This window comes from Rattus norvegicus, chromosome 19, assembly GCF_036323735.1.
Source record: "Rattus norvegicus strain BN/NHsdMcwi chromosome 19, GRCr8, whole genome shotgun sequence".
In the NCBI taxonomy this organism is placed as follows: Eukaryota; Metazoa; Chordata; class Mammalia; order Rodentia; family Muridae; genus Rattus; species Rattus norvegicus.
The window spans coordinates 51,995,466-52,010,103 of record NC_086037.1 but is presented as its reverse complement, the minus strand read 5'-3'; the positions used below and the strand labels follow the sequence as shown (position 1 = coordinate 52,010,103).

Below are 14,638 nucleotides of genomic sequence, written 5' to 3'. Positions count from 1 at the left end.
AAAACAGCTGAGACATCCAACCTCAAGGACTGAACTACTGGCTTCTTAGACTTTCTGTTAGTAGAAAGCCATTGTGGGATGAGCTGAACCACAGCCTGTAAGCCATTCTAATAAATCCCCATTATATACGTAAAATATATATTCATTCTATCAGTTCTGTCCCTATAGAGAACCTTGACTAATATATTATTCATCTTTTCTTTTCTTTTCTCTTCTCTTCTTTTCTTTTCTTTTTTCTTTTCCTTTCCTTTTTAAAGGCTGGGTCTCACTATGTAGCCCTGGTTGGCCTATTACTTAATATGTAGACCAGGGTAGTCTCAAACTCAACTCCCAGAGATCTGCCTGCTTCTGCCTCCCAGTGCAGGGACCCAGTGACACCACACTCAGCTCTCCTCCCTGCAACCGTTGAGGTACAGCAAAGTTCCTCAGCTGTTAGAGATCCTTCTAATACTTAACTCCATCTTGAAAAACATGTGGTTTTGTTGTTCTTGTCACCATTTCCTGACATTCTCATTCTAAATAATGAGAATTTAATAACAATAGTTTGCACATTCACACATGGGCTTCTATAGGTTTTCCTTGAGCGTTTACATTAGGACTATTCTAAGTATAGTTCTAGAGCATATATCCTCCTTTTCTTTTTCTTTTACTTTCCTTTTTTCTTCCTAATTTCTGGGCTGGCCTCAAATTCAAGATCTACTTGCCTCAACCCCCCAAGCCCTGAGATTAGATCTTTCACCTGGATAGCCACAACTTTCCCTGATAGCCGTGTACCTGAATACTTTTTAATCATACGCTTGTAAGTATGTGACATTTGGAAGGCTGGGGTAGGAAAGTGGAGTTCTAAGTCAGCTTAGGTACACAGCAGGATTCTCTTAAATAATAAACATTTTGCAGTGCTACAAATGAAACTGAGTATACAAGAGTAGCTTACCATATATGAACGCTCTGGATGGGATGCCCAGAAATAAAATAAAATGTTATGCAAGAAAACTGAGCCATCTCAAGCCTACTATCACTACAGAGCCATGTGGTGGCATCAGGTTATAACCCAGCATCGGGGAAGCTGAGGAAGATGGTGCTTCAGAAAGAATGGAGTTGTCATTGTCTGTTTTTCTATTCTTATAGGTATGGGCATTTTGCCTGCATGTGTGTATGCATCACTTATGAACAGTGACCATAGAGGCCAGAAGAGGACGTCAGATTGTTAGTCGTCATATAGGTACTGAGACTTGAACCCAGGTCCATTAGAAGAGCAGTCAGTGCTCTTAGTTTCTAAGTCATCTCTCCAGCCTCAAGAACCAACTTTTCAAAATGCATCTAAACACCTTAGCCAAGCAGCTCTGACTACACAGACTGCGTCTAGCTGAATGCTGTCAGATGGATGCTACCAGATACTTAAACTCTCGTTAAGTGGAGTCACGGACCTCCAGATTATTATGAATCAAGATTTGTCACGCAACTATCAAACAGCAGGAAGAGTGCCTTGATAATGAATTCCTATTAGCATCAGAGATTAAACATTAGATTCAAATGCTGGCATTAAGAATGGGGCTATCCCTTCCTGTGACTAATCCTCGATTCCTGTGGTAGTGGAATCGCCGGGGCCTAATGAGTGATCTACTCTGACCTAATGCTGGTCATGCTAAAAGGCTATCAGTGTGTGATAGAGGTAATTATAAAATGGCCTATTTCCCTTGTTTCACACAATCACTAGACCCTCACCCTCTGTGTATAAATTTCCCCAACAGTTTAGCTAGTTCCAAGAAAAACAATCAGTTGAGGCCCAGCACCACAGACAATAAAACATTATCTCATGTAGGCTTTTCTTTACTGATAGAAAGAGAACTTCAAACTGTTTTCTGGTTCCTACTTCATATCCCTTAGCATGGCCAAACCTGATGGCTCTCTCCCAACTACCAAGTGAGAAATCCACTTCCAACAAAGAACCCTGAGGAGCCACTGCACAGCCTAACTTAGGTTACGAATGTCAGCACTGATGCCGAAGAACATGGTGCACCCTGTCTTCATCCAGAGCACCTAAGAAGCACAGCACCAACATTTCCTTAAAAACAAGTCTTTTTTTTTTTTTTTAAAGCAACCGTAGTCAGGACGAGAAAAGGAAAACAGTGTCTTTATTGTGTAGTTCTAACAAACATTCACTGTGTGCACATTCCAGTAGAAAGAGACAAAGATCTTTGTTCAAAATAAGCTGAAACCACGTAGGTAAACAAACCCCACCGTTGAATTCACAAAAGGAATGTAGTATTAGCCACTCAGTTGAGGGCGCAGGAGAAGGCGAGTTAAGGAACTGAAAGGATGTTCTACCCGAGCAGTTGACCTGGACAGTGCGGGCATGGGCAAGGGGCGGCCCCTGCAACTCGAGAGTAAGACACTGGGCGTAAGGCAGGTGACCGACACGTCCCTGCTTCGTCAGCCTCCCTCCTGGACCACTCCCACTGATCCCGAAGCTGGCCAAACATGACAGAGCTCCCCGTTACTTCTGGATATTTGGCAACTGAATCTCACAGCTTCAACACTTCAGTTTCTTGTTGAGACACGACATGTCTGAGTCCACTTCCCCTGGGGGAGGAGGCAAAGAACATTTATGCTTCAGTCATCTCAGGTCAACGGCAGCCAGGCGGGGATCACCTGACACAAGCACTGCCGCCTGTGATGACACACCTGGCTTGTACCTCACTTCTCACTGCTCACCATCAGCACTAAATGAGCCCCGATGGCAACTGCTGGAAGAGCCAGCCAGCTCAAATGACGGCATGGACAGACTTGTCTCTGCCTAAGTAACCACACAAGGAGACAGGAACAGTCCATACGCTGTCCTGGTGCTCTCTTTACAAAAGGATGCATCACCAGCTCCCAGGGCCGGGTAGAGACTTAGAGAATGGGTGTTAACACCGTGTCTGGGTAGCATAAATTTCTCTTTCATTTCTCATCAGTCACTACCTGTATATGTGGCAGCAGCTGGTCACCTCAAGAATAAACAACCAAATCTGCACCTCACCTCCAGGTCAGGAGCTGCTGTCAGTGGACAGGAACTGTCTCCTCTTGGTCTTAATAATGGTTTTCATGACCCTCAAATGTCAAAGCTTCTTTGACAAGTTCAGACTTTTAAAAATGCATTAGCGCACATGTTGTATTGCTCTGTTGTTTAGGAAAAGCCTTGACAAACTCCCGCCTAAAACCCACCTTTCGCCTGGCTGTTTATGTAGGCAACAGAATTACAGCAAATAGACCTGAAAGGTTTGGGGTTCTGTTCTGAGACAGAGTCTCCTTATGTAGCTTTGGCTGGCCTGGAGCTTGCTCTAAACCAGGCCGGCTGACAACTCAGGAAAAATGTCTGCTCTGCCTCCCAAGTGCTGGGGTTAAAGATAAAAAAAAGCAGCATCATTTTCTATAACATAAAATGATATCACATTATCAGTAGTTCAAAAGAGGCCCTGGGTATTGATGGATTTCATGGATAACAAAGGCAGAAGTATGAAATCTTTTCCTCCTGGCTCCCAGGGGAGGAAAAGCTTGGCTATATTAAGCAGGAAAAGAACAAATGTAAAACAGAAAAAACGTTTTTTGTATTGATGTTTATGGTAGAAATATCAAAACACCAATTTTACTTGAAAATACAGTTCTTTTATTTGGTGGAGTGGTTGTGACATGGTCTCTCCATGTAGCCCTGACTGTCCTAGAACTTGCTATGTAGAGCAGGCTGGCAATAACTCAAGAGATTTTCCAGCCCCTGCTTCTCTTATACTGGGATTAAAGGTGTGCATCAACATGCCCAGCCAAAAATGTAGTTCTTTACCTAATTTCCTATGCCAGGTGTTTTCACTAGGCACACCATCAGGTTTGGTATTGGCTGGAACGCCCCCATCCCACACTCTCGTCCTTTCCTCTTACCCAGCATACTCCATATACTCCATGTGACTTGGCTATCCTCAAAAGTGGATCCCAGCCTCCCTGCACACAAGCCTTCCCTGCCTTTAAGTGGAGGTGCGCTGGGCATGCCACTGCTGTTACAGAGTGACAACGCTGTCAATAAGTGACACAGTATTACAGACGTTCTAAAAATGAAAGGTTAAGCCTTCATCTTCGATGTATAAAAGTCACCTAGAAATCACTCTAAAATATCATATCCAAGTATGCAAGGAAAAGGCTAATGTTATTTTGATGACTTCTGAATTCATTCAACTGCTAAAATCACAGGATAAAAGTCCTGGGCTGAACTTTTTTTAAAACAGTTTGCTTGGGCAGACTGGTGTACTGTGTAGTGTCCTGTCTTGTCAAGCCCCTGGCAGGGTAGAAGGGAAGCAGGAGGACACTTCCCAATATCTCTGGTCCCGCTGGGATTCCATGGCTTCCTACTGGATGTGACACCAGCTCAGAAGCTGACTAGCAATGACCAAACATGTGAAGGAAAATCATAGAAACTAAGAAACAGCTGGGTACTGTCGGGCACTGCCACAGGGAGAGAGAATACAGTCAGAGATGCCAGGAAAATGCCTGGACCAGTAAGAAAAGGAATTTTAAATGACTGCCTACTTTCCAATGAAATTCATATCCAAGGGGGAAAAAAGCTTCCAGATTTATCATTATCCTCAAAAGTAGGACAAAATCACCAACCTGGAGCCATGGAGGTAGAGCCCAAATGAAAACAGAAGTCTCTTGGCATGGTCTCCCGATCAGAAATGGTGTGTGGACAATGACATTTACATGTGAGTTATTTACTGAGAGAAACGGAAGATCAAACTTGAGTCTCTTACTTTCAAACAGGGAAACAGAAACTTGCTAATCAGTAAACAGAAAAGCAGCAAGCCTCTTGTGAAGCCCCGCGGACCGGACCGGACAGAAGTCCCATGGATACCCACACCTTCAACTTCCACCAGTAAAGACAGCCAGGACGGAAGACGGTCAGGGACCAAGGGCAGACCAGAGAGTGCATGCCAGTCACTTTTTAGACTGCTAGCCTATAAGTAGTGTTTGGTTCTTTTTGTAAATGAGATTATTCTCAAGTTGGCCCTTCTTCAGCTCTTATACCCCTAAAAAATCAAAGGGATGCACAGTTTGGTGACATACTCATGGGAAAAAAGACAGGAGGGGCCATCAGCTACACTATCTGGGAGGAAGACAACCACTGTTGTATTCTATTTTTAAAATTTACATCTGGGGTGTGTGTGTGTGTGTGTGTGTGTGTGTGTGTGTGTACACAAAGACCACAGCACACATGTGGAAGTCAGAGGACAACTTTTGGGAACTGGTTCTCTTCCTTCTACCCTGTGGGTACAGGGACTCAAACACAGGTCATTGGTTTTTCTGCAATTGCTTTTATCCAGTGAGCCATTTTGCTGGCTCCTTACTTCTAACAATCATAAGTAAGATCATTTGGCAGCTGTGTTTGAAACAAGAGCTACACAACTTCATGAATTAAATCCCTTATCATCATGAATGACAAAATTAAATCAGAATTAAAAAAATTTACTTAAAAGAAAAATGGGGAAAGACTCAAAACTAGACCGCTGTTCCCTTAACTATGTCTACTGTGAATTCAAAGTATCAGAAATCATGTACTGTCCCCAAAGGCCATGTCACTACAACAAAGGAACTCTAAGTCATTGGCATCAACTGTTGAAATGAAGGGAATGAGTGGGAACCAGTGAGAAGAAACCCTGACAAGGACACAACGTGAGCAGGTGCTTTGGGCGTCAGGCTCAGGCTGATGGACAGATTCTGGTCCTGCATTGAAGGAGGATAGATATCTGGTCAACCATCTTGGCTCCAAGGGGAAAGAAAACAACTGGCAGGATCCAAGGAAGGAGCACCCTGCAGCCTCCACACAAGTCTCCACCTCTCACTCCCAGGAGATGTGCTCCGACACTTCAACGTGGCCTCCTCAGGAGGATTTGCTGTCAGCCCAGAAGTGACGATACAGGAAACCTATAAGAATAGCACCCACGATGGGGACAATCCAATATGCCCAGGAACTAGAAAAGGAGGAAGAAAAAGCAATATGTTAAGAATATTTTATCCCAATAATTGAATGTTTTTCAGCACTCATGTTTAATACACTTGAGAAAGGAGTCTTGATTTATCTTGATTTCTCTCTTAATTAAAATTGCTTTTACCATACAGTGTTTGAAAGGGAAAACAAACAAACAAAGTCAACTCTACATTTATTTGTGTATGTGCACACATGTGCCCAGGCATGGCATGATGTACATGTGGAGGTCAGAGGACAACATGTGGGAGTCGGGTTCTCTCCTTTTACCACATGAGAGCTTGAACCATCAGACTTGGCGGGTGTCTTTTCTTGTTAAGCTAACTTGCAGGGCCCAAAAGACCCCCTTTAAAAAAAAAGGGTGTAGCTTAGTGGTAGAGTACTTATATACAAAAAGGGGACACACACAACACACACACACACACACACACACACACACACACACACACGGCCCATAATCATAGAATTTGGATACTGAGGCAGGAAGATCAAGAATTTTAGGACTAGGAAATAGTTATTTAAAGTTCTTGTTCAGGAAATTAAGTGTGATCCCAGGACTCAAATAAAAATATAGGGCACAGTGACTATGCCCGAAATGTCAGTGCTGGGGGAATAAAGAGGGGCGGATCCCATGTATTTGCCAGGGTAGCTAGGCTGGTTGGTGTACTTACTACAGGACAGTGATATACACCCCATTCACACACATGCAGGCAAAGACACATGCATTAAAAAAAAGTTTATAGCCACTCTGGTGTTTCAAAAGATAAATAGAATATACATACATACCATTCTAGTATATAGACATTGTTATTTCTGGGTTATGGAATTATAGCTATTAAAGTTTGCCTTTGTGATTTTTTAATCAAATTATTACACTACAATATTAATTGTTATGTGTACAGGGGCAGGACCTTATGAGGAAAATAATCATTCCATATAGATTTTTGTATTATCTATCCTACTACAAGCTCAGGAGCAATAGTATCGATTATGAGCAATCTCTCTTTCCCATCCAGGAAGCACAACGTAATCAATCTCTGAGTCCCAAGTAAGAAGCTGGTAATGGGAATCAGGTGGCCAGACTCTCGATGTCCAGTTTTGTTTTGTTTTAAAATGTATTATTTACTTTATGTCTGAGTGTTTTGCCTGCATGCATTATGTATACCATGTACATAATGTACACCATGCATGGTACCCTCAGAGGTCAAGTGAGGGAACTGGCGCTGTGGCTGACTGTGAGCCACTAGGTGGGTGTTAGGAACTGAACACAGGTCCTCTGTAAGAGCAGCAGTGCTCTGACCACTGAGCCACCTCTCTAGCCCCTTAGTAATATTTTATTATTACACTAGAACTCATACTGAATAATTGAAATTTTCCCAATATTTGCATGTCTTGACTAACATTGCTATAAACATTCTTTTTGGCATGGTTGTTTTGAGACATGGTCTCACTATGTAGACAAGCTGATCTTGAGCTGATATACACGTCCACCTGCCTCTGCCTCCCACATTCTGGGACTAAAGCCGTGTGCCACCACACTTGAAGATAAACTTAAAACTTTTTACAACTAATTTAATGTGTATGGATGTTTTGCCTAAATGTATGTATGTGCACCACATGGGTGCCTGGTGCTCTCAAAGGTCAGAAGGTGTTGATTCCCTAGAACTGGAATTACAGCTGACTGTGGGCCATCATGTGGGTGCCAGAACTAAACCTGAGTCCTCCGTGAGAACAGCCCGAGTTCCTTACCACAGAGCCATCTCTCCAGCCCGGCTATAAACACTCATATATGTTTCCTTGTGCTTTTCTGTTGGGCAGTAGTCTTACTATGTTGCCAAGGTTAGTCTCAAAACTCCTGGGTCAAACAATCCTTACAGCAACTGAAAGTACGAGGCAGGCACACTGTGCCCTGGTTTTTGACGTGTTTCTATAACAGGTCCCATAGAAAGAACTGTTAGGTCAAACTATTCATATTGTTCATTTTACAAGACAGAGCCAAAATGTTCTCAAAGTGAATGTTCCCATTAACACCCCTGAGGAAGGGTTACGGTCTTGATAACTCACTTCTTAATAAGTAAGTCTCAGGTGTAGAAAGTGTAGTTTTGCCCACCCAGGTGTAAAACAGAGCCATGATTTAATGATAAAGGCATTAAATCTTTTTCCATTTGCTTGTATTTGTATAAAGCATTTAAATGAAAATCTTTGTGCATATCCTATTGAGATATTTTTAATCTTTATGTATTTTGGATAATAATTCTTTTTAAAACACACTGATTCTTTGAATATTCATAATTCATATATTTGATGATGCCCTTCACCACCATCCTCCTCCAGCTCTACCTCTCTTTCAGCTTCACATCTTCTGTGTAAAAGAATTACTTCCTTCCTCCCCCAAACCAATCAGTGCTGCCCATATCTGCACAGAAATTCTTTGCTTTGGTTTTCCTTCCCAAAATTTTAGTTATATGGCACACACCTTTAATCCCAGCACTCTGGAGGCAAAGGCAGGAGGATCTCTGAATTTGAGGGCAGCCAGGGCTACACAGAGAAACCTTGTCTCAAAATAAACAAACAAACATTTATGTATATGTATATTTTGCCTATATGTCTGTTTGTCTACCACATGCATACCTAGTGCCCACAGAGACTACAAGACGACATAAGACACTCCCCCCCACACCCACACACCCACTCACCCACTCACACACCCATGCTGAAGTTACCAGGTCCTCTAGAAAAACAGCCAGTGCTCTTCACTGCTGAGCCATCTCTCCAGCCCTGAGACGTGTTTCAGAAGAACCTCTTGCCCGACATTATGTAGGGTATAAGGAAGACCATTAGGGAGATACTAACCTTTGGCATGAATTGTTTTTTGAAGGGTCCTGAAGAAGTCACATGTTCAAAAATAATAAAAAGAAAAGATTAGTACAGTGCATGTAAGTCTTCTTGGCTATCTTAGAGAAACTATAGATGGTAACAGAATGTCCTTCATGCATTGATGCCTACCACCTCTCGGCAATGGGTAGACTTGGAATCTTTCACTGCTTCTAGCAATTGGTACTTCTTAGTAAGTCACTAACGGGAACGTTGGAATGACGTGCATGCCAATGATAAGACTGCTGGAGTGGACTAACGCTCTAAGTCACAGTGGCAGGCCTATTAACTTGGCCTGCCATCAGCAGAGCTATGCTCCCATTGTCTGAAAACATTATAAAGGCCCTCAGCAGTCTTCTCTTGCACAACTATCTGTTGGCTGTCAAAGGCTCCCGGACATGTAGACGGCTGCTTCCTGGCTTACAGTAGTGGCCCAGCTTATTCTTTGAAATTGAAACTAGCGACTTTGGGGATTATTTAACACTTTTTTTTTCTTTTTAAGATTTATTTAATGTTGGGGTTGGGGATTTAGCTCAGTGGTAGAGCGCTTGCCTAGCAATCGCAAGGCCCTGGGTTCGGTCCCCAGCTCCGAAAAAAAAGAAAAAAAAAAAGATTTATTTAATGTTATGAGTATGTGTTTGCCTTGATGTTTGCATGTACACCAGGAAAGGGTGTTGGACACCCAGGAACTGGACATAAATACTTATAAATTATGGGTGCTAGGAATCAAGCCTAGTCCTCTGCATGAGCAGGCAATGAGCCATCTCTCCAACCTGGAGAGATGAAACTATGAAAGGGGAAGAGAAAGTAAGGGAAAGAGAAAGATAGATTCACTCTGTCGAGGGTAGCCTGAACTCAAGATCCTTATGCTTGAGCCTTCTAAGTGCTGGGATTACAAGTATATATCACCATAGCTGCCTCAAAATCATCTTTAAAATCAGAGTCGCGGGATGGGCAGCTGACTTAGCAGGTAAAAGCACTGGCTGCTCTTCCAGAGGATCTGGGTTCAATTCCTAGCACCCAATAGTAGCTCCAACTTTGTAACTGCAGTCCCACGGGAATCTGACGCCCTGCCCTCTTCTGACCTCCACAAGCACCAGCGTGCACATGGGGCACTGATATGAAAGCAAACAAAACATCTAAACCCATACACAACATTGGGAATAAAAAGCAATGAATTACTGATCTATGTGACAAGATGGATGAACCTTCAAAACATTACCTAGGCTAGTGAGAAGGGGCAGACGACACAAGACCACCAGTTCTAAGTTCCTTCGTGTGGACAGAGAGTGAGACAGAAAGCTGGGTGACAGGCACAGGGAATATGGCTGCTAAGAGGTCTGGGGTTCTTTGTGGAGAGATCGAGTTGTTCTAAAATTGACTATCTTACAGCGCCATGAACTAGAAACACGATCATGCAGATGAATACATTTCTCAAGCCTAAAAACAGACAGCCGCTACATTTCAACTCCTTTATACTCTTTACAACCGAAGTTCTGAACGCGGACGAACTACAGTGAGCCTGGGGCTGCATCCTCAGGAACAAGAGCAGAGAGCGAAGCCTGCAGTATGCAGATGGCAATCAATTCTAACAAATAAGAAATCATGGAGAATGCCCTGGCTGGTTGTTTGATTTTTAACTAAGTACCTAAAAAGTACCCCTGTTTTAAGAGCAATTCATTCCTGGAAGGAGTAAAGAAGAAAAACTTGCATAGAACATCGGAAGGAGAAGCGAAAGCACGCACTCCTTCAGGACACTGACAGCACAGCACGTGCTAAGCTGCAGCCCTGTTTTAGTCAGACGAAATGAGTGACAGTTAAGGCACAGCCAGTGACAGTTGTCATTCAGTCAGTTTAGAAAGAAACCACCTAAGTTAGGTTTAATTTTGTTGTTCAATTCTTTCTTAATTTTATAAAACTAAAAAGAAAAAACAATAATTTTTTGCCACCTCACACACTTCCCACAGTCTTCATTTCCATGTCTGAACACTGACGAATCTAGCGTGTACTTCAGTGACATTCCTACAGGCTACAATGGACTTAGTTTACCCCTTGGTGCTCAGGCACATCAGGCACATGAGAAAGTCCATGCCCATGTTAGTGCTCTTCACTAAGGCTTTAGTAGTGAGAGGTCAGATCAGATCATATACTCTTCCAGCCAAAACACATAACCAGTGTGCACGTTTCTTTATTTTCCAAGGAATACACTTGCAAACACAATGTCTGAGTCTGCTATGATTTTAGTCCAATATTATCAATAACCAAAATCAACTGCTTAGCTGAGCATGGTGACACACCTGTAATTCCAGCACTAGGGAGGTAGAAGTAGGAGGATCAGGAGCATTGGATCTCCTGGAACTGGAGCTACAGATGGTTATGAGCTGCCATGTGGGTTCTGGGAACTGAACCCAGGTCCTCTGAACCTGCGCTCTTAACCAATCCCAAGTCAACTGTTTCTAAAGCTGCCCATAACTGAAAATATGTGTAGTATCTTCCAGCTCAAGGCTAACTCAGCTTCCTTGTTTGTAGAATGAAGATTCAGATGAACCTGAATTCTAAAATCATTATCCCAGCACAACTTTCTGAGTCGGGGCATCTTAGCAAGACCTTTAAGATGGGCATTCTAAAGGGCAGGAGAGGAAACAACATTCTCATATGCCTAGGAAGACTGCAGGAGCTCACTGCCCCACACCATCTCTTTCTCTTTCACTAGCTCCATAAGAGACCATTTTCCCAGACATTTTCTCTAGCAGCACTGTACACTGAATACTGACTTAATCTGAAAATGGAATAAGAAAGAAACGTTAGTCTGGCAGTCACAGGCAAGGATGCTGGGGTCAGCGAGGGAGTACTGCACGACGAACTTTTGTTTACAAAGCATAAAAGAGAACACACACTTAAGTGATGTGGTAAACTTCATCACCAGAACATGAGGCAGGAAAGAGAAAGCCAAATGCATGACTATAAGGTATGACAGTAGAGACAGGGTTCTGTATCTTTGGCTAATCAGAGATTATAAGGAGGCTTTCAAAAGCATAAATAACAGATAAATAAGGATTCCAAATATTTAAAATTTAAGCCTTAAGACAGCTTCAACAAAACGGTTCCCTCAGCTTTTTACTCAGTGGCATTTCTGTGGCCACCAACTAAGGAAAACAAGCCGCGGAATTTTTATTTAAAATACTTCTGGAAAGGACTCCCCTCCCGCCCCCCCATCATATCATGGCTCTTATATCATAAGGTACTGCTGTATGAATTTTATTAGGTGCTTATTACTTAAAAAGTTAGAGGATAGAAGACTTAAGATGTATATATTTTATTAATCCAGTTTATAAGGTCATGTAGTATATAATCTTTGGAACAACCTTCTCATGAAGTTTCAGCATACTAAAATATATCAGTCACTACAAATAATTTTTTCAATAAAAACTTTATTTTTTACTGTTGATTTTGAGTACATTATATCCATATAAGTATGTATATATGAGTAGAGCCCTGGGAGGCTAAAAGAGGGTGGGGGTCCCTTGGAGCTGGAGTTACAGGCTTTTGTGAGCTACCTAATATGGATGCTGGAAATCAAACTTCAGTTCTCTGAAAGAACAGCACACACTCTTAACTGCTGAGCCATCTCTCCAATCCCAAATAATTTTTCTAGCTGAAAACACAGTTCAATAATTCCTGCCTCATAAAGTCTATGTCCCTGTAGTTAGTATAGCTGTATATAATAATACTTTCACAAGAAAAACTCCCTAATACAATTTTCTAAATTCTCTTAAATATACTATCTGATTCATATTGAGAAACTGTCTCAAAATAACAACAAAAAGAACCCACTGTGGTAATACACATAAAACATCACTGGAAGGAAAAGGCCTGGGAGTGCCCTTCAGTGGTGAGAATAGTTGCCTAGCATGAAGGGCTAGGTTTGATCACAGTACCCAGGTATGGCTGCCCACACAAGTGACCCCAGAGCTTGGGAGGCAGTGAAAGGAGGGCCAAAAGTCATCATCTGCTAAGTGGTGAGCTTCAGGCCAGCCTGGTCTACATGAGATTTTGTTTCAAGAAAAATCCCTCCCCAGGTGAACATCCCTGTTTGGACCTAAAGGGGAAATGTGTGACTGAGAAACTCTAGCTGGGAAGTACAGAAGAGCAGTGTCTGGCTTCGCATGCTCGGTTTGTTCCTAGAATTCCCTAGAGACATTAATGCCCGACACTGCTCAGAAAACAGCAGCTTGTTGTTTAAGAGTGACTGGGCCAGGACATTTTATGCTTAATTCCCAAAGACCATAGCTGTCTGGCAAACCACATCACCAGACAGAAGTCCGTGGTCAGTGGCAGTTACTATTGATCCTATGAGGCCTCCTTGCAAACTCCAGTAAGTTAAGTAGTTAAGACAAGAACAGCAAAGAACTGTTTTTTATTTTTCTGAAACAGGTTCTCATGTGGACCAGGGTGTAGCTTAGGAGGTCTGGAAGTACTGACTCTCCTATCCTCTCCTATCAAGTACAAGTCTCTTTTTATTATTTTTTATTTTTAAAGATACCATATGGCATCAGCACACCCCAAAGAGTGAAATTATTTTAATTCTAATTAGTGATTACTGACTAAAGCAGGCGTCATGGCACACCTTGTATCTCAGCACTTGGGAGGCAAAGGCTGGCAGATCTGAGTTCCAAGCCAGCCAAGGCTACAGAGAGACCCTGAATCAAAGAGAAAAATAACTTGCCAGATTTATAAATTAAAAATCTTTAAACGTTTTATATTGCAGAATGTCCGCCATCCACTAGGGTATTACCAATCTACAATGAAACAGTGGTGATCATTATCTCCAACTGGGAAATGAAGACTGGGCCCAGTGGCCCGTGCCTATCACCCAGGGCTCCAGAAGTGAAGGCAGGAGGATCAGGAGTTCAAGGTCATCCTCGGCAGACACAGCAGACCCCTGGCAGGAAACTGCCTTTCCCTGGGAAGAAGGCAGAGGCTGTCTGAAGGGGGAGAAGTGGAACAGACAAAAGGAAGGGAGGAGGAAGATGAAAGCGATCTGTCAAGCTGAAGGCTGTGCTTAATGAAGCTTTACAATCATCTTTACAGATGCAGAAGCCCTGAGGCAGAGGAAAGGAAACTAATTAATAAATGAGCTTCGCTCCCACTTCGGGAAGGAGAGCAATCTCTGCATCCTAGGATACAAGTGTGTTTCAGCGTCTGTGAGAGGCCAGATCACCTCTCAGCCTTTTGGCTAACATCAAGCACAGAGATAAACCTGAGGGATCAAGAATTTCTTCCTGGAAAAGAAATCAGTTTGGAATTAATTCTATGAAAACCTGGTAGGTAGTCTTGAAATTTTTCCAAAAGACTGTCTTCGCCTAGTGTGCCTGGAAGGTAAGAGACAGGGTTTCTGACTGGAAACAAACAGCCAGAATCATCCTAATGGAGACAGGTCCCTTGGGAACACGTAACTGGAGAAAAACAGGCTTGAGAGCGCAGCTCTTGGTCTCTCCCTACCCTGGGATGGGGCTATCCTCCATTCCAGATCTAAATTACCATTCCGCTTGGTGTGCTCAGGGGGCTTTTTCTATACTTCTTGCAGGGGGAAAAGAAATACAGGGCCAATCCGTTTTATTTCAGCTGATCAATCTCTAAGTAATCATTTGGCTTACAGAAGGCAGGCAATGCTTGCACAGGAGCAAATTCAGTATCCCTGGGTTTTCATCTGCAGTGACAGGCAGCAGAAAGTGTGGTGTTTGGCTTCCTTCC

At 42.7% G+C, this 14,638-nt stretch overlaps 1 protein-coding gene across 1 annotated transcript in view; it reads right to left on the bottom strand.

Annotated features, from left to right (window-relative positions):
* Window positions 1–3,626: 3,626 nt before the first annotated feature.
* Cyb5b (cytochrome b5 type B) overlaps window positions 3,627–14,638 on the bottom strand; it is a 33,867-nt gene continuing 22,855 nt past the window's right edge. The window contains exons 4-5 of the mRNA NM_030586.2: window positions 8,864–8,892; window positions 3,627–5,996 (exon numbers count right to left, since the gene is read on the bottom strand). Coding sequence (NP_085075.1) covers window positions 5,906–5,996; window positions 8,864–8,892 — 120 coding nt within the window. The 3' untranslated portion in view covers window positions 3,627–5,905. The remainder of the gene's footprint in view (window positions 5,997–8,863; window positions 8,893–14,638) is intronic.